We start from the raw sequence: 23,710 nt of genomic DNA on the forward strand, positions 1-23,710 counted from the left end.
AAACCGTACACTAGTGCATTTCGGGAGGAAAACTGCACTCTGTATTTTGCAGATTGTATTGTTTTCAGTGGCCCTGGTGTGTCAGCATCTGTAGATTGCTGAGTTGATTTAATAAAATAAAATAAAAAAACATTTGCTTTTCTTCAGGAAGCTAAAAAGGGCATTGGCCTTTCGCAACTTTACTGTAACATGGATTAACTTCTCTGTGAGCCACTGCAACAAACCTTCATAATAAGTCCACTAGAGGGACCCATAACACGAAAGAACAGACAGGATAAACACTCTCTTGAAACATACCTCATTAAAAGCTTTAATCTTTTGTACAATAACGTTTTTGTTTATTTTAAAGAAGAGCAAGCATAAAAGGCAGAGACTCTATCAGAACACGAGTGAGAAGGAAGTGAGTGTGGCATCAGTGAGGCTAGTAGATCAAGCGATCACAAACGTTTAACCAGTCAAGTAGGGTTTTTTGATTCACAACACATTCTCATTTATATATCAAAACCATTTATGTGCATGAAACAGGGAGGGAAACACTTCAAATGTTACACTGCACCATCATTCTAGCTCATAGATAACTTGGCAGCAGTTTTTTTTTTTTGCCCAATGCTGCCACCTAGTGGAGATTAGAACTCTCCATCGCAGACTGGCCCTCGGTGACCAATTCTGGGCAACGACCCAACAAACAGTTGAAAACAATTTCAACCATATAAAGCAACGATTCAGGACTAAGGTACTGATATTAATAATTCATTATTCATATGTTCACAAAATACAAAATAGTTCAACCGTCCACATGAGTGTGTAACAGCCTCACCTTATGTGGACTCATGTTCTAGTTGTGGGCAGGAATGATTCACAGAAAGCTAGCTTAGACATTTTCTTGCCAGCGCTGTTAGTGGACAAAGACAGTGAAATTCACAAAGCCAACATCATGTCTGATTGATAGCTGAAGCCTGAAGTTTACCACAGGTTGGGGTTAAACAAAATGGATTTACAGGATCTCTTTACACAGTCTTATCAAACAAAACAAAACAACAACAACAACAAAAAAAAAAACCCCTCACATCTAATTCACTTTAAAACAGCCTAATGAACAAAAGCGAAATTCTGAGGTCTGCAACCACAGTAAAAACAAAAAAGGTATCTGAAGACAGCAGTGCAGGACAACATTCAGGAACAAAAGTACACCAGGAGGGTGTGCATTTTTTAATGCCCGAAACATGGTATGAATGAAGACCACTGCGTTGCTCTTAGGGTTGCCAGATTTAGAATTAGGCGGCCAGAGGCTCATCCACAGCCCTCCCGATCCAGCCTCAAGCCAGCTAACATCTCTTGCGGGAATATTAAACCGATATGATGTCATCGCTTCGGGCGTGGCCCGTGTAGCGTGTGACCCCCCCCGTGACCGCTGCCTGTGGCTACGCGCGTAGCGCGAGCGTTCCTAGCCTGGACGTAGCACGCAATTTTTATACGACACGGTCATTAAACGTGAGACGGTCTATGGTAAATGGTAAATGGGCTGCATTTATATGGCGCTTTTATCCAAAGCACTTTACAATTGATGCCCCTCATTCACCAGAGCAGTTAGGGGTTAGGTGTCTTGCTCAAGGACACTTCGACACGCCCAGGGCGGGGTTTGAACTGGCAACCCTCCGACTGCCAGACAATCGGTCTTACCTCCTGAGCTATGGCTGTTAGGTTTTTGAAAGTCGTGTGTAGGGTACCCAAGGCAGAGTGCTTCCTGTTATTCATTTTATGGTCTGGTGACAGCCAGCGGAGAAAGGCACACGCTGGTCAGACAGTGCTCTCCAGCACTGATCCAGAATCAGTGGTGAGAGGAACACACTGAGCAGACAGTGCTCTCCAGCACTGATCCAGAATCAGTGGAGAAAGACACATGCTGGTCAGACAGTGCTCTCCAGCACTGATCCAGAATCAGCGGTGAGAGGAACACACTGAGCAGACAGTGCTCTCCAGAACTGATCCAGAATCAGTGGAGAAAGGCACACGCTGGTCAGACAGTGCTCTCCAGCACTGATCCAGAATCAGTGGTGAGAGGAACACACTGAGCAGACAGTGCTCTCCAGAACTGATCCAGAATCAGCGGTGAGAGGAACACACTGAGCAGACAGTGCTCTCCAGCACTGATCCAGAATCAGCGGTGAGAGGAACACACTGAGCAGACAGTGCTCTCCAGCACTGATCCAGAATCAGTGGAGAGAAGTACACCCTGTGGAGACAGTGCTCTCCAGCACTGATCCAGAATCAGTGGTGAGAGGAACACATCTGGTCAGACAGTTTGACTCATTTCAAGATTAGTCAATGGGAACAATTTCACTTGTCAAGCAAAAAGTAACTTAAAACAAGCTAATATTTTCTACTTGAGAGAAAGAAATAAGATTTTAAAGCACTTGTTAAGACAAACTTTTTTTTTTGTTGCAGTGTACGCCATTATGGGGAAAAGTGCTAGTCATTGGCATCACTGAGCATGCTCAGTAATGGGAGGGGAAGGAGTGTGAGCTCACATGCTTGTCTCTACAATGCTAAAGGACCTGGATCTGATTGCACTCACAAAGCATCTGTTATCACATGCTAAGAAAGGCCCTTCTGTGCTGGCCACTACAGCAGGGGAAGTGAAGGCACTTGGGAGCAAGAGAATGATGCATTGTGGGTCTCTGGGGCTCCTGGATGCTCATCTGTGGCTCAGACATTGCTTTTTTGCTTACTGCGGAACAGGGCGAGCCTGGTCCACTGTGCCCCCCTCCCTCCATTTTGGCTCTGGTCCTGTATCCAGCGAACACAGACATCCTCTCAGTTTCCTTTCCACAAAAATGTCCCCTCGCTACTGCAAGTGTAGCGGATGTAAATGGCGGGCCTCTGAGTAGCTGCGGTGTGTAAGCGTACACCTACAAGCACGCGCTCGGTAACACAAAGTTCCCGTTAGAGTCCGCTTCGAGCCTGCGTGTGCTACGCTACGTGCTGATGCGCTAAATAGCTCCACTGCAGCTCTTTCCAGCGTGGCACAACAGCGCTCCAAAGCGGTAATGACCTCCGAAAGACTAAAGGAAAAGAGAGAGGGAGAGAGAGAGAGAAAGAGAGGAAATTCGGAGATCTGGAACCGGAGAGAATGCTAACTACTGAACAAACGGGGGCAGCTCCAGGCACTGTGAGGACACAGCGCAGCGATTGTAATTAGCTCGTCGAATAGTCAGCAGTTTAACACCGTATAGAAACGTAAACGTCTCGAGTGGAACTTCGCCATTTTAGTCTATATCAAAATGAGCAGACGGGGTCAAGCCATTTCCCCATCACTGGAAATCACACGGGTGAGCTGTGTTTGTAGCCATTGCGAAACTGCGAAATCAAAAAATGCTCTGCTCTGGCAAGAGTCATACGTAGCAAATGTGATCTCCACGAGACCAAATAATTCATAACAGTTCCAGGTGCTTAATACGCTACAGAGGAGGAACCTCATCAAAAAAACAAACAAATATTATCACTACCATCACTAGTACTAAATGTACTATATTAGTTTGTCACACGGATTTAGTTTAAAGATTGAGTTTTAAGCCTGCCAAAGTTTATAGGGATTAATGTTGGGTCCCTATTTAATACGGTAAGTTCCCTTTGCTACTATAAGAAATTGAGGTGGAAGCTTTTGAATAGGGAAACTATCTTTAGACTGTACATTTGTCACTTTCTGTTATTCAGAAGATTATGAAATACATAATCTTGTGGGAGATTATGAAATACCTGATATATCTTAAAGGTAATCCTGTGCTAATTTAGTGTGTAAAGTACTAATTGTTTATGGCCTCAAAATATTACTTCTAATTGCTCTCAAATGGCCACTGGAAAACATTACTTTTCTTCTTATGCCCGCTTCCACATATGATACACACAGGGATGGTCTCCCAAGTAAAACTGAACATAAATGATAAATGTCCGCAGTTTCTTTTCAGCACTTAAAAAAGTTATCTTTTTGTGGTGTTATCCAGGTTTCAGTAAGCACTGTGCCAGTATCTGATCAGACACCCGCAGCCATCATATGATTAGTAAACTCTCGAAACAAAATGGTGTCAAAATGCCAAAAAATGCAGTATTTCCAGGGCGACTCCACCAAAGCACGCTACCAAGCTCCAGGTCCATTCCTAACTGCAGGAACCCCACAGTTCAGAGAAAACCTTCTCCAAGATGCTCAAAAGCAACGAGTGACAGAGAAGAAGAACCCAGACCTTCCATCAAACCTCCTGTTCCGTCTGTGATTTAGGTTCAAGTAAGTTAGAGGAAGATGGAGGAACCTCCTGTTCCGTCTGTGATTACGTGCTGATGTGCTCGTTCCACACAGTTCAGCTGAGCCAGCGCGTTTCCCTCTGGTCACACGGAAGTACTGCAACACCCGCACTACTGGTCCCAGGGATCTCTCCGGACAAATGAGGGCCTTGCGAAAAGTGAGGTCAACAGTGTTCTCGCTAATGAAAAATACTGAAAAGGAGAGATGAAATCAAAATGTCCCACAATTCCACTGGGTTCTCTCGTTGTTAGCCTCTGTAGTGTTACTGGGTTCCTCAGAGCTCGGGTCAAATGAGGAACACTAAAGGGGGGGGAGGGGGGGGTATGGCATATTTGCATGCTAGGAATGCTGGGATAGATGCTAAGGAAAGAGGCCCAAGGGTTCACGGAAGTTAGAGGGAGGTGAAGAAATCCCCCCCCCTCCCCCCTCACAGGAGTGGATGGCTCCAAGCACAGGGGCTCTGTGGATCCTATTTCTCACATTTTACAGGTCGTTGGCTGTGCTGTTCTCCCGATTCCTTTGGTGACCAGAATCCGCCCCCCCCCCCAAATGGGTTTCAGGAAGAGTCAATGAAGACACTGTCTATAAGGACACAGGGCCTCGGGGTCCTGGCGAGGGCGAGACGAGGGCTACTTCACATTGAAGACCATTAGGGGGCGCTCCTCGCGCCTCTGCCAGGGGCTCTTCTTGTTCTCCCCGTCGTCGTCTTTGTCGTCCAGGTCGTTCTCCTCCACCTCGGGGCTGGTCGCCGAGCTCCGCCGTGTCCCGCCGCCGCCACCGCCGCCGCCGGCGCGGGAGCTGTTGGGCCCCCGGCGGGGGAAGGTGGCCCCCCGCGGCCCCGGGGCCTCGTCCAGCAGCGGGGCCAGGGAGTTGTCCTCGGGCGAGCTCGGGGCAGCCCTGCCCTCGCCATCGGCGACGGCGGCCGCGGTCTTGGGGTCGTTGGCGCACGCCGGCCTGGCGTAGGCCTTGGCGGCCCGACCCCTGCGCTCCCCCGGCGTCCGCTGGGGCTGCCGGCCGCCGCGGGACTCCGCCCTGCCGGGGGCGGGGCCCACGCCATCGCCGGGACGCGAGCCGCCGCCCACGCCGCCGAGGCCCACGCCGCCGCGCTCGTTCCCCAGCTCGATGTAGGAGTGGCGCACCAGCGAGTTGGAGCGGCCGTCCAGGGAGACGAACCAGGCGCGGGGGTGCGGCTTCACCCCCAGCTCCAGCAGCTTCTGCTCGGTCAGCGCCTGCAGCTCCTCGCTCATCTGGCTCATGGCCGAGTCGTCGAAGAGCACGGGGATGCGCACGGCGTCCTCGCCCTCCTGCTGCTGCTGGGGCAGGCCGCCCCGCTGGCCCTGCTGCTGCTGCTGCTGCTGCTGCTGCTGGGGGGGGCCCTGCTGGCCCGGGGCCCCCCGCGGGCGGGGCAGCGTCACGCTCACCTGGATGCCCTCGCGGTCCTGCTGCTGCAGCTGCTGCTGCTCCAGGGCCTGCTCCACGGCGGAGAGGTCCGAGGACAGCCGCATGTAGTGGGCGGGGATGACCAGCGTGGGCACCACGCTGCGGTACATGCTCTCGTTCATCTGGTCCATGGAGCTGCAGAAGATCAGCTGGCCCGGCTGGGTGTTGGCCCGGGCCAGGGGGTCCGCCGGCTGGGAGGCGGAGTATTCGGGCGGCCGGCTGTCCTGGTAGCGCCCGGCGAAGGCGGGCGGCGGGGAGGGCGGGTCCGAGGCGTAGCCCTGGTTGTCGTTGGCGCTGCCGCCGCCGCCGCCGCCGTTGCGCCGCTTGTCCTGGTTCCGGGCGTCGCCGGGGTTGGCGGGTTTCGGCGGGAAGCCCTCGCCCCTGCGCGTGTACGTGCCCGTGTTGACCCGCGCTGACTTGTGGGCCGGGACGTCCCGGAAGAACTCGTCCCGCGAGGTCAGCTCGGTCTTGAGGCCGTCGGCGTCGCCGGCGCAGGCGGTGCCCGCGTCCGGGCGCCCGCTGCTGATCAGGTGGAGGTGCGAGGTGGAGGTCCCCTGGTCCCGCCTGGAGCCGTCCAGCGCGGAGGACACCTGCAGCTTGTGGTGCTGTTGCCGCGGTTTCAGGCACCTCCTCCTGAAACGACACCACACAGAGGGGAGGGAGGAGAGGGGTCACAGAACACCCGCGGGTGACTGACATCCACGTGATTTCACGTCCCGAATAAGTCAAGTCAAATGCATTTTATCTGTGTGGCGTTCTTCAGAGAAAACTGCCACAAAGACGCTTTGCAGAGAAGCAGAAAAAGAGCAAAAACCAGGCCTGAACCCCCCAAGGAGCAAAATGAATGCAATGCAATGTGCCACTAATTCCTAAAAGCCTTTCAGTCCTTTTACACTCAAGAAAACATGAAAAAAAAGAGCAAAAGTCTGAGCTGCTGTTTTGACAAGCGTATCACTGCCATTTTTATAGTGCTTGTTTTCTGTTTTTGCGCAATGTTTTTATTTCACTGCTTCTGCATATTACATTAGTGTGTCCTCTTTGTTCATTTTGTTTAATTCATCTCTTTTATTGCCCTTGGATTATATGGTTTGAAAGCCGAGCAAGAAAAGTATAAATAAAATTATTATTTTTGTTTAGATGAGAAAATCCATGGTGTTTATTTTGCTAGTCTCAGTTGTTATTTTACCATTGCACTGTTCTGATTGCTTGGCAGGAGATAATACAAATATTCACAATTAATTAAATTTGAATTGAATCTGAATAGCAAAAGAATTCAATCAATCAATCAATATTATTTTAATATAGCATTCTTCACACCAAGGCACAGAACAATTAAGAGCAAAGTAGTGAGAAAAAAAGAGACAAAACCAAAACAATGAACAAAAAAGGACACTAAAAGGCTAAGCGTGTTTCATTCTGTGGCACATTATTTGCTACGAGCCCAATCAAAGAGGAAGGCATTCAGCTGGCTTTTAAAAATAGCGGTAGCTTCAGCATTTCTGATGAAAGATAAGAGGGAGTTTCACAATCGGGGAGAGCACAGCAGGAAACACAGCTCAGGCCTGCAGTTTTGAGCTGATAATTCAGCTACATTTTAACTTGAGATGACCTCAGAACTGTACATGCTCACTTGGGTCACGGGTTCATACAGTTTGGGAACCACTTGCATATGAAGCACCAAACAGATTTACGCTGACCCTCATGGAGGGCTGTGCCCAGTGCTGGCACCAGAGATCCAGTCATGGATCAGCAGAAAAAGCCTGTCTTTCAAGACAAACAAGTGTTTTTGTCTTGAAAAAAAAAAATAAAAAATTTGAAGTTTCATTACAAGTATTATCTTGGTTTACGACACAGCTTGCTTGACAAGTGTTCTTACACTATCGGTCAATCTTGAAATGAGTCAAACTGCCTCACCTCATTGGCAATGTTTTTGTCTTCTTCAGCAAAAAGGTAATAGAAATACATTTTAAAATCCAAATATGAGACTAAAATACTTTAGGATTGACTTATTTTTGACTCTTGCAGTGTGGGTGCACTGAAGGGGGAGGGGGAAGGGGAACTGCCTGGGGGGGCAGTGTAAGGAACGAGTTAGGAACTGGTCTGGTAACCTAAAGGTCACAGGTTTGATTCCCTGTTAGGACACTGCCGTTGTACCCTTGAGCAAGGTACTCAACCTGCATTGCTTCAGTATATATCCAGCTGTATAAATGGATGCAATGTAAATGCTATGTAAAAAAAAAACTAGTGTAAGTCACTCTGAATAAGAGCGTCTGCTAAACGCCTGTGATGATGATGATGATGATGATGATGATGCATTTCAGTTGCGGACCAGACGGTGGGGGGACCTTCAATTTTTGGCGTGTACGGGGGAACAGCGTGTGGTTTGGCCAGGGCCCGTACCTGCAGTGATACAGCAGAAGGCACAGCAGCACCAGCACCAGCAGGGCCAGGGAGCCCAGGATGGCCAGCAGGAAGATGGTGTGGTACGTGGTGATGTCACCCAGGCCCGGGGGGTTCACAGCCATGCCTGGAGGACCAGAGATATCCCACAAGTCACCAGGGTGAGAACACTACTGCTATCAATGTCTTAATCACAGTGAGCCAGCCAGAAGAACTGATAGCATTAAGTTCGCCACAGATGACTCTGAATATGAAATCTGAAATTATTATTATTATAATAAGAATCATTATTATTTTATGAGAAGGCACTTTGCCACAAAAGAAAGGTCTTCCTCTGACTCCAAGCTTAGCTGTAGTCTGCGGTGTGTAAAGAAGCTAAGTGTATCTTCTAAATGTCTAAATATGAATAGAAAATTCCCATACAGCCTGATGTTCACTGCAGGCTAGGAATACGGATCCTGGAATGCTGATCCTGGAATTGGGATCCTGGAAGGCTGAACCTGGAATACGGATCCTGGAATACTAATCTTGGAATGCTGACCCTGGAAAACTGAAACTGGAATGCTGACCCTGGAATACTGATCCTGGAGTGCTGACCCTGGAATGCTGAGCCATATCCCATGAGCACCAGGTGTGTGTGTGAAGGGTACCTGTGTCTGTTGGAAAGGCTGCCAGCCAGTAGCCCAGCTGGGAGGCCACGAAACTCCATGTCATCTGTGTCCCGTCCTTTTTAATGTACCCCGTCCCGTTCCTGACCCACAGACCTGCGAGAAGAAGGCAATCAGCCATCAATCAATGCAACATCAGACAGGAGCGTTGCCAGGACGACACAGTGAGGTCTTTTTAAGATGGCACAAGTTAAAATGACACTAAATGCATGTTTGACCCATGCAAACATGCACCACTGGGCCCTAAATGAGATACATTGCAATGCACACATAAGTGTCTGAGTTCTAACTACGCCGTGTTGCTTACATTAGCAGAATGTATTGTACAAACAAACATAATGCTTGAAAAATATAAGCAATTGCAAATTAGAGTGTAAGCAAAGAAACCATTTTAATTCAAGCAAATGGGTCCCAGAGCTGCAATAGCAAGCGATTTTTATATGGTTATGATTTCCCAGCATGCCCTGGGGCTGGGACAGGAGAGAGCTGTGGCATAACGCATCCTGACAGGCGAATCCGACAACCCTGTCGGTCCCCAACGTCCCCTTCTCTCACTCCCCCCTCTTTTCTCTTTGTCCTCCCCTTCTCTCCTTCCCCATTTATCTTTTTCTTACCCTTCTCTCCTTCCCCCATTCTCTTTCTCTTGTACTTCCCCTTCTCTCACTACCCCCTTTTTTTCTCTTTTTTCAGACCCAACAGCCAAGTGAAGCGAGTGAACAGTGTAATCAGCTGCTCTAATTGATTAATCAAGCGCGGAGTAACAATAACGAGCGGCAGAGCTCTGTGGCTCTCCAGGACCAGGGCTGCAGACCCCTGCTCTGTGATCTACACGCCGCCTGGTAACGCGCCGCCATGTTCTCTGAGGCAGGCTCAGACCTGGCGGCGGTACGGCGGATCTGACGCTGTCGCCTCGCAGATATAGACCCCCGTTGGGGACACTGCTGTGAACCAGGCAATCTCACACCTCAGATCACACGTCGCGCACGAACCCGCAATAAGACTTCTCATTTCGCCAGTGATCTCTTCCAGCACCCAAAATAAACAAAGAACAAATTTATATTCAGGAAATGAGTTCCAAAGGGTTTATGCGGGTCATATCTTTTTTTTTGTTCTCTCAACCCCCCCCTGAAACCCAGCAAGCGCCAGCAAGTGAAAGTTTTACCACGCGCTGCAGCTCAATGCGCTAGCAGGCGTGTACGCCGAATATCAATGAGAGCGAGGATTGACGAATCACAAAACAGGTGGAGCTGCAGTGAGATGTTGATCAAAACTGACTTGAACACTTGAAAAAAGGTTTTGCCTTACACAGCTAAACCAGACAACTGGTTAATATCAGTGAGCGATTGATAGCATGTCACCCCTTTTTTCTGGTTTCCAGGAATGTCAGCCAACTGAACAGGTTCAAGGTTCAGACCCCAGACACTAGGGGGCAGCAGAGTGCCGCAGGGTTAGGCCTGCCGCTGATTTGGAGCCTGGAATCCTCTTTGTGCCTGCTCAGTCGCCATAACAACAACAATGGAGGCCACAGAGGACTCCCCTGACATGCCTGAGTGTGGAAAAACAATGATGCTACAAACCCATCAGCCCTGGGGCTTCTGGAGAGGGAGCGTCAGGCTGCCACCCCCCCCCCCCCCACCACAAACTCCGGCGGGGGGTGGGAGGTGGAGGGGATCAAAGGGGCCTACACGGGCTGGACTTCCTCCCGAGGGAGGGGTGGGGTGGGGGGGGGCGGCGGCACTTCGTGAGACCGAATACTTTTTTCTTTAACTTCCCTCCCTCTGTCACAGTTCGCCACCTCCATCGCATGTAGCCATGTAGCCGCGTAGCCGCGTAGCCATGTAGCCGGTAGCCGTGCGGTCGGGCTGGGTTTTTTTAGGCCCACCCGCGCACACACCGATTATTACACTTCCGTTTCGAACGAGGCTGCAGGGAGACGAAGCCGCCAAGTTCTCAGACGCTCTCCTTGACTGACAGCCCAGCCGCCGGCCCATTAAGGCGCACAAACGAGCCGCGCGGTCGCGAGCCGTCACAGATTAGCTGCCGCTAAAACTCGCCGGTTTAACTGCTGCTGCAGCGCGCGATTTATTACACTGGGATACAGCAAAATGGGCGCCATGGGCTTCTCCCCCCATTAAAATCTATGAAACACGCCGCATATTTAACACTCTGAGACAAGGCTGTAAATCTTCTTTCTCACAGGCATCAAGCTGTGCAGTAAGAAGACATGAACAGTTCTGACAGAGCCTGACTGACAGCAATGTTTCATACCGAACAATGTCATTTATTTCAGTTGACTGAGGACAGAAGTGAAAGAGCTCTCTCCCCTTGTGTGTGTGTGTGTGTTGCATGTGTGTGTGATGGGTATGTGATGTGCGTGTATGTGTGTGTGCGCGTGTGTGTACATGCGTACTTTGTGTGTGTGTGATGGGTGTGTGATGTGCATGGTTATGTGTATGTGTGTGTGTGTATATGTGTGTGTGTGTGTATGTGTGTGTGTGTGTGTGTGTGTGTGTATATGTGTGTGCGTGTGTGATGTATAAGTGTGTGTAACTTCAGAGAGGTTTGGAATGGGGGACTGTTTGTATCCCTTGACGACTGACAGACAGCCAGATAAGAAAGACGTGGCTTCCTGGCAGATGGTTGCGCCAAAGCTGGAAATCCAGGGAGACAGCTGTGGAGAAACCGCACAGCTGCTGTCGCCCACACAGTGGAAACACAGATGTGGGACAGCCCGTTTGACCCATTTTGGGCAGCGCTACCCCACAATGTCACCCCTTTCCCCCTCCACCTTAGACAGCTTCCTGAGCTTCCAAACAGCCCCACGATGCAACTCTGCCGCTCGTTCTCCACGTTCTTACACTTCCCTGAAATGCACTATGAGAGAACAATGAATGCCATATCCTTTGTCACAGCGCCCTCTACTGGACACATGTAGTCCTTCCTCCTACCTGCCTCTCAGGTGTGTGCAGCACAGTGCTTCCTGGTACCTGTTCTTATTATTGGAACCACCTGCGAGTCATCCTGTGTGCTATGCCAGACACACTGAGGAATGTGCATGTGGTATTGATTTTAAAAAACTACTGAATTATCTACTAGAGATCACATTGAGCTGCTAATTAGTAGAGGCAGTCGTGCCAAATTAGAGCTGAAATGAAAACCTACAGGACATTTAGAGCTCCAGGAAAAGTCCAGCCATGAGTTCCTTCCACCCATGAACTCTGATTTCGCTAATTAGCTCATCCTCTGGACTGAGGAATTATGCTAATGAGCAAATCCAGGTGACTGGAACAAAATACTGGGGAAGACTTCATTACTTTCTGAACCTGGATTTTCCACCTCAGCTGCCCAGCTGACAGGGGTATGGCCACTCAGCAGGAGTCTCTCTGACCGCGTGTGTAATGTCGTATAAAAGCATTTTCGGTGATGTAATTCATGCTCCGGGCTCTGGGCTCCCAGCTTGCGTGGATTAACCCTTCCGAGGTCGAATCTGCTGGGATTAGGCTGATGAAAAGCATCTTCCATTTACTGCACCGAGCACCACTGGCATCGCTTTCCCGGGGATTAATGCAGCTCCTGCTCGCGGTTTCATTTTCACGCGTGAGCTCGAACAGAGGATGTATTTGCAGATATTACATTTCTATACAAGTTCCTTTGGGTGTTCATTTCTTGGCTGGACCGCGGGGCCAGCCCTACAAACACGAATGTCTGTGACTAACTGCCTGAGTGAGTGAGTGAGTGATAAAGTTACACCACACATGTCTGTGACTGACTGACTGACTGACTGAGTGAGTGAGTGATAAAGTTACACCGCGCATGTCTGTGACTGACTGACTGACTGAACGAGTGACTGAGTGAGTGATGAAGTTACACCACGCATGTCTGTGACGTCGGCCGGTTCGGTCCAGCCATACACTAGGTTTTAACCTGGTCTTGTTTCAGTGAAAAAGACTCTGTGCAAAGCTCCTCTGTCGGTAAAGGTTTTTGCTTTATACTAAAGAGGGAACCGCTGTGCAACTATGTGTCACCATGGTGACGACTGCTGAATTTCTACGCTGCTTTGGTAAGTGGGAGCAAAAGGACCAGATGATTCACAGCCTTATTTAAGAACAACATGCTGGTCACCACCCAGCACGCCTGAAAGATATAAAAGAACTCCTGTTAGCTCAATCGGCTAACAGACATCTGGTGTTTTGATCATACACTGAACTGAGCACCAGAGGTAAAAAGTCCAGGGGTCAGAAAATGAAAGGTCTGCCATGTGTTTCTAGCACTCTTGAACTCAACCAGCTGATTTTACTAATTAGTTTCACCTCCTGGCTGAAGAATTTTGCCAATTAGCAAATCTGTGATTGTAAAAAGTACTGGGGACGAATTTTACTTTCTGAGCCTTGATTTTTTACCTCAGCTGAGCCCCACACTCTACTCTGACTAGGTGGGCTGTGATGTAGTCGCAGGCCTGTGGGTGAGCTTCCTTGGAGAGATGCATTATGGGTAATCCCCCTCACCCTTCTGGGCCTCGAACCTCCACACGGGGACGCTGGTGGCGGCCCTGACGGGCGTGTCGGAGGGCAGCGGGATGGAGATGTGCACGGGGTCCGACACCTGGACCACCGTCCCATTCTGGTCCAAGAGGTGGGCGCTGACAGCAGCCACAGCCGTCAGGTCTGCCCAGCCGATGTCACTTCCTGGAGAGAACCGGACAGAAAAGACACGCCCCCCCCCAATGACATCATCAGCCACCGCAGACATAAATGTAGAATACTGGACCAATCACACTGTTTGTGTGGGGATTTCCAGGACATTTTATGTGAGCAACACCTGAAAAAAAAAACAAACAAAGAAAAAAAAAACATTCCAAAAAATCTTCCCTTCAAAGGCTTAATGGAATTATTACAAGGGGAATGCCCATTGTTCATGTTACCATGGGGATGTGGAAGTGGGTCAGGGCCCCCCGCCTCTCTCACCCGTGCTGTTGGCGCTCTCTTGGCCCAGGGGGTAGGGGAATCCCCCGATCTCGTACTGGCTCTTGGCGGCGGTCAGCATGGCGGTCAGCTCCGCGTAGGTGGAGTTGAGGGTCAGCCCGATGGCCCTCCTCTGGAACTGCACCCAGGGCTGGCGCCTCGACCCTGCGGGGAGAGAGCGACTGGCTGAGCCAGTCAACTTCCGCCGCGCTTCCAACTGCCGCACTACTGCCCTACTGCTAACTGCACTGTCGCTAACCGCCTGCTTCTATCCTGCACAGCCTCCGCAACTGCCCTGCACCACTAACTGCCCTACTGCTAATCTGTCGCAACGCCTGCTGCAATCCCGCACTAACTGCCTGCACTGCCGTCGCTAACGCCTGCGCTAATGCCCACCATTAACTGCCCTACTGCTACTGCTGTGTAACGCTCTGCCTAACTGATGTCAAGCTGTGCAACCGCTCTGCGCAACTGCACTGCGAACTGCTGTTCTAACTGCCCTTATACTACATTATTGGACTTTATCAAGCGCGTACAGATCTTAGATCGTAGACATGCTGAACAGTCAGTAGGTACAGTACTTATTGTACAGCTATTCTAGCCGAACAATGAATATCGGCTAACATCTGCAAAGCCACTAGCAGAATAGCGATAGACAAATACAATTACCAGATGCAGGAGGCACATGTAACAGTGACAGAAATTTTAAAAATATAAATTACAGCAGTGGTATAGGTATCTGAGAGATGGTCTAGGCCACGCAGAGATGGATGTGAGGGAGTCGGAGGACGGGAGTCGTCCACCACTGGGGAGCTAGGGTGGAGAAAGCCCTCCACCACTACCTGCCCTGCCACTAACTGCTAACTGCTCTGCCGCTAACTGTACTGCTGGTAACTGCTCTGCCACTAACCACTCTGCTGCTAACCGCACGCACACTAACCCCTCTGCTGCTAACCGCACGCACACTAACCCCTCTGCTGGTAACCGCACACACACTAACCACTCTGCTGCTAACCGCACGCACACTAACCACTCTGCTCAACGCACGCACCAACCCTTGCTGTAGCACTTACACGCAACGTTGTACAGCATTTAAAGTCATTTAATTGAGGATGCATTTTAGGGTGCAAGCGCTGCACATAGGAATGAGATTAAACATGTGTCGTGGAAATAGACATAGAACTAAACATGGTAGTTATGGCCCTGCTGTGTGGGTTCTGTGTAGCTATGGAAAAAAAGCAAAGATTTACTAACAGCATAAATACACAGAAAACCAAGAACTTTGAAAATATGCCAACATTCACACCCGATTCACACCGCTTTTTTCAGTGCTTTCAGTGCTTTCATCAGGAACCCTGAAACAGTGAAGCCATCATATGGGACCAAATGAGGGCAGAAATGTGTGATAGCCAGGCAGCAAATGGTGAGGCCTGGGATGGGTAAGGCTGTCACACGAGGAGTCTTTGGGCCAGAGCCGCGTGAGGGCGAGGCGTGTTTGGACCCCGTCCGGTGGGTGAAGCTGGCAGTTTGGCAGGCGCACCCTTTCTCGCTGTGCCACGCCACGCCATGCCATGCCCTGCCACGCTGTGCCGCAGTCTGTACCCCCCGTTCGCCTGGCATGGCCTACAGGTGGAGGGGTGAGGCCTAAAAATATGCACCCCCCCCCCCCTCCTCTCTCCCCCCGCCCCGCAGGTCGCCCTGTCCGATCAGCATTTAGCGAGCTGGCCTTTGATTCGCTGAGACAGCACGGATTTTTGTGTACCGGCCAAGAGAGAGACCTGGAGGTGCACCATCTCCCTCTCTAAACAAATCTCTCTCTCTCTCTTCTCTCTCTCTCTCTAAACAAATCTCTCTCTCTCTCTGTTCCGTTCACTTTGTCTCTTAAAATGAATAGGCTGATATTTAAAAAAAACATCTTAGAAGGTTTACAAGTTAGCAAAGGGGAGGAGCCATCTTCAGACCAGCTGGAGAAAGCTCCAAGAAATCAGGAGACTTTCATCAAAAAAAAAAAAAAAAACCTGAGCAACAGATGCAGAAAACCACCCATTTAGACATCAGGTGGACTGGCCATTACATTTAAAAATCTTACTTCATTTAAAAGAGTACTCAATGATCACCACGGTCCAGGTGGCCATTTTGGCTCAGTGACTGAGAGGTTTATGGTACGGTTGGGGGTGCAGACAGGCAGTAGAAACTGGCAGAGTAGGCGGACACCGGTCCAGGCCATTTCCTTACCATGAGCCAAACACCTCCCAGCTGCTCTGAGCACTCCACGGATGTCTCAAGTGCTTCTTTTCAACAGGTGGGGTGGCTCTTTAGCCCAAAATATTATCCCACCATCTGGAGTTGATCTGCAGTAGATCTTTGGGCCAGGCACTTAAGGGCCATTAAAGATCTTTTTTTGCTCAGCTTTGATGACGATGAGCCAGGACTGGCTTCACCCAGCTGCGCAGCTGGACAGCTTCAGCACGCCCACTGCGCAGCAGGGGATCTGCATGCAGCTGCACAGGGCTGCAAACTGGGACAGTCAGCTGCACAGGGCTGCAACATAGGACAGTCAGCTGCATACAGCTGTGCAGGGCTGTCCCACACACACACACACACACACATGTCAGTGCGCTCACACGCACACACACACACACACACACACATGCATGTCAGTGCGTTCACACGCACACACACACACACACACATATATTTTCTTTATTTTTTCTTTATTTTATTTTTTACATTTTTAGCGCAGCTTAACACAAAATGGATATGCCAAACTATTTGTGAAAAGAATAAATTATATATTTGATCGAATACTTGGCTCATTGTTCTTGACAAGGTGCACTGTAAGGGTTTCTCCTCAGTGTTTGCTTTGGCCAGACAAATTCAGTTAATGCCTTTGTTCTGTCCCACAATGCAATCTGATCCTCTAGAGCTTCAAAGCCAAGAAATATAATCAGCCTTGTAAATGACTGCATACAAAGCTGACATCCGGATTTCCCTAAAGACAAAAGATATGCTCGACTACTACATAATTACTGTTCTTATCACCCCCCCCCCACCACAATAAAAATCATTTTCAACATTAAAAAGGCCAACATGTTACATTCATACAATAACGGCCAACTGTACTAATACCCTCCCCAATAGGGCAAGGAGGGCATTTTTAATCCATCTGTCTGATCAGCAATCTTACGGAACACGGTAAAAAAAAAAAAAAAAGGGGTGGAGCCACTCTAATAGAGTGGCATGCATCTGAGGGGCTTTTACCACACAGTTCCAGCACACGCCCACCCCCGCCCCTTTCTATCACACCGTAACCATGGCAACCGCTGCAGCAGAGCACAAGGCTCTTTGCAGATCAATTTACTCTTCTTTTAACCTGCACTTTTAACCCCCCCCCCCCCATCCCCCCTTTTTTTTGGTTATATTGCGCTTTGGGCCCCGCGAGGCACACCTGACCAATCACAGACGAGGGCAGGCACCGGTAGCCTCTCCGCATTCTCGGCGCGGTCGCCGCGATTCACGCGCGCCGCAGGACACGGGAGCGAATCACACGCCTCCCCCTCTTCCTTTGTTCAAGCCGCCAGCCAATCATGTCGCCGCCGCACGCTACTGTCAGACGTGGTAATTAGACTTCAAAGAGGGAGCCTGATTGCATGAGTTTAGTTATTCAGTTAGCAGGTGCCAGTTACATTTTCTTTCCTTCCATTTTCTGACAACCTAGTGAGAATAATTTGCGTAAAAAGACGCAATAGCAAGTTAGCACGGCACCTGGGAGCAGTGTTCTCTCTCTCTTTTTTCTTTCTCTCACTCTCTCTCTCTCTCTCTCACATCCATCCACAGTGCGGCCAGTGCAAAGAAGAACACAGCCATTCACAACGAAACCCAAATTAACTTCCTGCGTTCACTTTTTTTCATACAAAGAAAAAAAACATTCAGTATTTGTAATACAAATAAGCAAATATGCCCAACATACAAGAATCCCAAATGCCATTGTTGGCGAACAACAATGTATGATACAGACATCCAATATAACAACAATGCAAAATGTAGAAATGTACATGCATGTGGGCAACCATGCAAATCCCTTGAAATCAGATGACTTCTGCTCCACAGGGAGCGCAGCGCTCGAGTCCAACCATAACACGGAAATGAAGGGAAACTCTGGGCCACAATCCACAGAGAGGGGAGGAGGAAGCCATTCTGGTTTTAATACAAACCAGAGCCAGATGCTGATAGAGGAGAAGACATCAAAAAAACAAAAGCGAAGACCGGGGGGTGGGGGGGGGCTGGACGGTTGCGAGCGCATTCCTGCAGGCTCGAATCTTAAGGCCACGCTCGCTTAGCGGCATCAAAGTCGCGGTATTCACCAAAACACTACCAATGCTTCTGTGCCGCCTGGATCAGACCTGATTCTGGGCTCCAAACCTTCCGATGCTCTTTAAGCCACTGTGAGTCAGGGGACTTCCCAAAGAAAGTAACAAGTAACCCTTCGAAGACGTTCTAAGTCGGTGTTCTAGAACTCCACTGGTTTCAGTCACCAGTAGTGATTGTTACATCAGCGTCAGAATGTTCAGTTAAGAGCATTCTAATCACAAATTTGTGATCTCACTCCTTAAAGGGTTAAATGACAGTAAAGGGACTGTTTTCCTTTCCTGACAAACACAAGGTCACAGGCCTGTGTGTCCTTCTACACTCTTTCACAAAAAGACCATTATAGAAAATTGGTGCGTCACTTCCAGAAATGAACCCTTAAGGCATAAGGTCACAAATATGTAATTATACTTTTCTTTATTGAACATTCTAATGCTGATGTAAGAATCACTACAGGTACTAGAAAGCAGTGGAGTTTGAGAGCACTGACTTTGAAAACAAACAGCAAAAAAAAAAAAACTATGGTTCAAAGGGTTAAGTTACAATTGAGGCAATGAGAGCACATTCTTACCAAGAGTAATTTACACACCTGTGTACAATTCAGATCAACCACCTTGATCAAGGGTACAACCACACCACACAACCTGGGAATCAAACAAACAACCTTTCAGTCGCAAGCCTGGTCCCCTAACCATTACAGTGCACTGATGTCCAAATCATTGGCGGACTTGCCAATGACAAGGTTATTTACAATTTTGCCAAAAAGGTTTTGGATTAGTACAGTAATCCATATGAATCCACATAATATCCCAGTTTAGCTTATTTATATCTTTGTAAACTGACAACGCTTTACTAATGTAGCCACCATGATACATATCTGACAGCAGTTGAGGATTCAACATCATGGGTGTCGGTACATTAGAATTTAATGCACAGCCTGCTTTTATAGCTGTATTATACTGCTAATTAAATCGCAGTTATACAGTGTTAAGGCAGCTCGTATATTATTATCAGCACCAACTACTCATACTCATTTATTATTAATATCGCTTGGAATCAATTGGCTCTAAATATCAAAGGCAAGCGCACTGCCATACGGGGAGTGTACTGCAACTGGATGTTCAGTCCAGCACCTTTTCTGCTGTAGAACCGCTTCAGAATGCTGCACTTCATCATCATCATCATCATCATCGTCATTTCCATGCAGCTGTTTCATACACTGATCGCACACCTGTAGGCAGGGTAATGAGGCAGGTCCGGGCAGGGGGGGGCGGGGGGGGGGGGGGGGGGGGGGGGTGGTGTGCGTGCTTACCTGGGGATCCCAGCAGCACCTGGACCACGTCTTCGTACAGGATGAGGGTAGCGGGCCTCTGGGGAAGCAGGTAGAGGGAGATGGAGGCGTACACTGAAAGAGAGGGAGAGAGAGGGAGGGAGGGAGGGAGAGAGAGACAGAGAGACTCATCACTCATCCTTATGCAGAGCATCTGATCGAGTTCTTAGACTTGCTGCTGGAACCTCCCTCTAGGAGTAGTTCTCAGACTCACTACTGGAACCTCCCTCTAGGAGTAGTTCTCAGACTCACTACTGGAACCTCCCTCTAGGAGTAGTTCTCAGACTCACTACTGGAACCTCCCTCTAGGAGTAGTTCTCAGACTCACTACTAGAACCTCCCTCTAAGAGTATTCATGCCTCAATTCTAACTGAAGACTTGGATACAAGCTGTACTGACTTGGTCATAAAGCCAAGGTTTTACTGCGTGGACTAGGCTTGATGTTCATGGCTACGGATAGCTGCTACTTCACGACAGAATTGTACTTTATCTGACGGGTGTTCTGTAGTTGTTCCAACGACCTTCCATATGCACTTGCACGTCAGCTTTAGATAAAAGAGTCTGCCAAATAAATTGTAATATAATGTAATACTCATTCAGAGAAGGGGGAGGCATACCTGTGTCCTATAGGTTCGGGCCTGTTTTCACTCTGCACACAAAACAATAACCTGTTTTCCATTCAGCTAGCAAACTAAATGGCTTTTGTTTTTTGTTTTTTTTTACCAAATTCCAAACATTTTTAGATTATGGCACGGGGCAGGTCTGGCACAGCATCAGGACTGTTAGCCTGTCAGATCAAACCCCAAGAGACAAGTAAAGCGTTCCAATGTGGGCAAAAGCGCCACCGCGATGTGACCCAAACGGGCTTTAATGGGCCACGCCTCGCTGTTTGGAATTCCCTGGCTGCCATGACGATGGCGGGAGTTCCGCGGATGCTCTTCCCAGGAACTCCCAGCAGCTGCGGATTCCGCGGAACGGAATGGCCGCGAGCCGCCACTCCAGAGGGAATAATTACGTAATTAAGAGAACGAGAGAATGAGAAAGCAGGTGATGGGGACTGGGAGAGGGGCTGGGGGGGGGGGGTGGTGACTGGGACAGGGCTGGGGGGGTGTGGGAGGGGCACTGATCACACCCCTCTGGAAAACGGAGAAAGGAGTCGAGGAGCAAATTCATCAGCCAGTGACAAGGAAACAGAGAAGTTTGGGGGGGGGGGGTTCTTAAACTTGCACGGGTGAATACATACACACATGCATGCACACACACACACAGTCTCTCTCACACACACACATGCACGCGCACACATGCACGCGAACACACCCTCACTTACACACACGCACACACGCACACACACACGCAAGGACACATGCACACACACATGTACGCACACATGCAAGCACACAGTTTGTTGTCTGTAAAATAATAGTCAGCCGTGACTCATCTCTCAAACTTGCCAGACTCACACGGTTGAGAGAAACAGCTCAGAGAACAGCTCAGAGACACTGCAAGATTGATATTAAAGATAGACGAGGAACACAACATGCAAATTCAATCCTAAAATGAACTCAAAATGGCTACTCAAAATGCAGGGTTTTCATCCTCCACTACTTCCATTTCCCACGTTCTTCTGATCACACCATCTCACTTTCACTCCCTTCACGAAGACTGGATGTGAGTCCACGCACAGGAACCTCCTTCAGGCCTTAAGGGTAGGCTGTGGCCTGTTCTTCACCATGCTGAGCCAGCCTGTGCAGTTTCTGTGGTCTTAGTGAATATTGTGGAGAAATGCACAGCTGCAGCCTGGAGAGCAAGAGGCAGCTTACTGACTGACTCAATGCATGACTGAATGCGTGACTGAATGAGAGACTGAATGAGACATTAGCAGTGTATAGAACTGCTGAGAATATTCAAGGTGCAAAATTATAAATTTTTAAATGCCTCTCGCCTTACACAAATGCTGTTTAGAGCCATTTGGACAAAAAAACAGACTTACTTAGTGATCATCCATTCTAAAATAAGTTTCCCTAGAGACGGTATTACCCAGCCAGGCATGGTCACTCATAGTCTATACTGTCCAAAGAGATGAGCATCATGTCTGAGATACCAGTCAGAGTGCTAATCGGGAATGGGGTCTGAGACCGCTGGAGCAGAGAGCCTGGATCTGTCTGGATCTGAGCGCCATAGAGATCTACCGCTAAACATGGCAGGCGCTAAGCTTCCAGCTGTTTCCGCCCCCAGATCTTTCCACCAATCGGAATTAGCAGCATGGATGTTTTCGGGGATATAAATACACCACCAGCATCTGGGAATGTGACGGGTGGGGGGTGCAGGGTGGGGGGTGTGCGGGGCAGCCATATCGCGCTTAACCCCCCTGCTTTTAACTTACGGGGAATGCGCTTGGCGTGCCAGGGGGCGGAGTTGGTGACGTAGCCCGGCTTGGAGGCGGCGATGATGACCCATGTGCCCGGGCGGTACAGGAGGGTAACCGTGGCGATGCCATCGCTGCCCGCTCTGCCGGTCGACGGGGTGGACTGGTTGCCGTGGACCTCTACCGTGGCGTCCGGTAAAGGCGAAAGGTCGCTGTTGTCAAACACCTGCACTCTTATCAGCACCTCTGTGAAGGGAGAGAGAGAGAGAGAGAGAGAGAGAGAGAGAGGAAAAGACAGCGGGATCATTTTATATACATTATAAATACATTATGCAGTACTGTTATATATATCATTGACAGAATGATCATTAACCATTCCTTATGCACCCAGATCTATTGAACTACATAAATGTGAGATCCATATTTGCGCGAAGCACCAAACCTACACATTGCCTAATCACCAGGCCATTCTTGGCCCTTTCTCTTTAGAGGCACTGACTCATAAAACGATCCACCAAGACTCCGAACCGTTCGCAGAGATCAGAAAGTGTTTAGCACTCTTTAGCACTGCTCTGTCCAATAAAGACTCGCTGGGACGGCTGGCACCGATGCTGAAGTTCCCAGCCAAAAGCGCCCGAGAGACCGCAATCGGATTGGACCGCTCGGGTCATGTGCTTGCCAAGTTTCCATGACAACGACCTGGATCATCACTCTTGAAAACCGGCACAGAAAAGCAAGCAACTGGAAGCAACACTTCAAAACAACTTTTTTTTTTCCCCCCACTTTGAGCAAATATCTTCACAAAGCAAATCATGACCGCAGTTAACAGCACGCTATACAGATAATAAGTTTGAGTGGTGTTCGTCCAGTCTCCACGCGTACAAAGACATAACCGCAACGGGCACAACTGAAAGGGTAGGGCTCAAGACCGGATCGTTCTCCAGAATCACAGATTATTCACACGCCTCGTCGGAATCAAGCAGCTCGTCTCTGTTGAGCTAAATGGAATGATTGTTAGCGCTCGTTTCCACGGAAACCAGAAGTGCCTCCTTACAAAATGGGGGAAGCAAGCCTCCAGTTTGCTGGCAGGGGGGACAAGGAGCCCTGCTTCATCTCGTTCTTAAGGAAACGTCAGGTCTTCGGAAGCCCCTCGTTTTTCTGAAAACCATTCTCTCATCGAAAGCCACACTTGCCCGCGTTAAGAAAATGAAAAAATAAGAAAAAATAAGAAATAAAATCACGGTCACCCTTCATGTGAAGCCTGTGTGGGTGGAAGGGCTCACGGCTCCTGAAATACATCCACACGCTTTACTTTTCATTTCTTAAATTAAATCCGAATTGCTTTTACATCCCTCTCTCAATAAGTGCAGTTAGATTCCACGCATAACAAGGCACCACAAAGCACAGAACGTGACAGAGCAGTAGAAAATTAAGGAGTTTATTTGATACCACTTTTCAAGCTTTGTAATTCACTTTGGAAAAGATAGCGGTGCTGTTTGCGCAATGACATGATTCAATAGCAACAGGGGTGTAGTTTAACGACCGAGCTCTGCTCATTATTTTTTAAGATCTTATTATAATATGTTTGGACACTAACTCACATATTTTGTTTGTTCCTGCTCAGCACTGCAGTGAATTAGGGGTCAGGGTGGACTGCGTTCCACATCACGTCTATTGCAGAACAAAATAAAACCATGTAGGGAAATTAAACGCCTCTCTCTGGGCCTCTGACAGAAGGAGATGAGTTGTGAGATCAATTTAAAATCGCAGCATTGCAGCACTAGGTTTTTGAAACGAAAGCGTTTTCTTTGTTTTTCGGGAGGAGAAGGTCCTTTGGGCAAATCCGCGGACCGACCTGGCTCTCCGCCCCCGTGCCAACAG

The 23,710-nt window shown here is 49.0% G+C and overlaps 1 protein-coding gene across 1 annotated transcript in view; it reads right to left on the bottom strand.

Moving 5' to 3' along the window:
- Positions 1-284: 284 nt before the first annotated feature.
- Positions 285-23,710, bottom strand: part of LOC135243008 (protein FAM171A2-like) — a 31,589-nt gene continuing 8,163 nt past the window's right edge. The window contains exons 2-8 of the mRNA XM_064314420.1: positions 21,848-22,075; positions 19,447-19,539; positions 13,770-13,931; positions 13,311-13,490; positions 8,788-8,901; positions 8,138-8,264; positions 285-6,370 (exon numbers count right to left, since the gene is read on the bottom strand). Coding sequence (XP_064170490.1) covers positions 4,927-6,370; positions 8,138-8,264; positions 8,788-8,901; positions 13,311-13,490; positions 13,770-13,931; positions 19,447-19,539; positions 21,848-22,075 — 2,348 coding nt within the window. The 3' untranslated portion in view covers positions 285-4,926. The remainder of the gene's footprint in view (positions 6,371-8,137; positions 8,265-8,787; positions 8,902-13,310; positions 13,491-13,769; positions 13,932-19,446; positions 19,540-21,847; positions 22,076-23,710) is intronic.

Source organism: Anguilla rostrata, chromosome 17 (assembly GCF_018555375.3).
Source record: "Anguilla rostrata isolate EN2019 chromosome 17, ASM1855537v3, whole genome shotgun sequence".
Classification (NCBI taxonomy): Eukaryota; Metazoa; Chordata; class Actinopteri; order Anguilliformes; family Anguillidae; genus Anguilla; species Anguilla rostrata.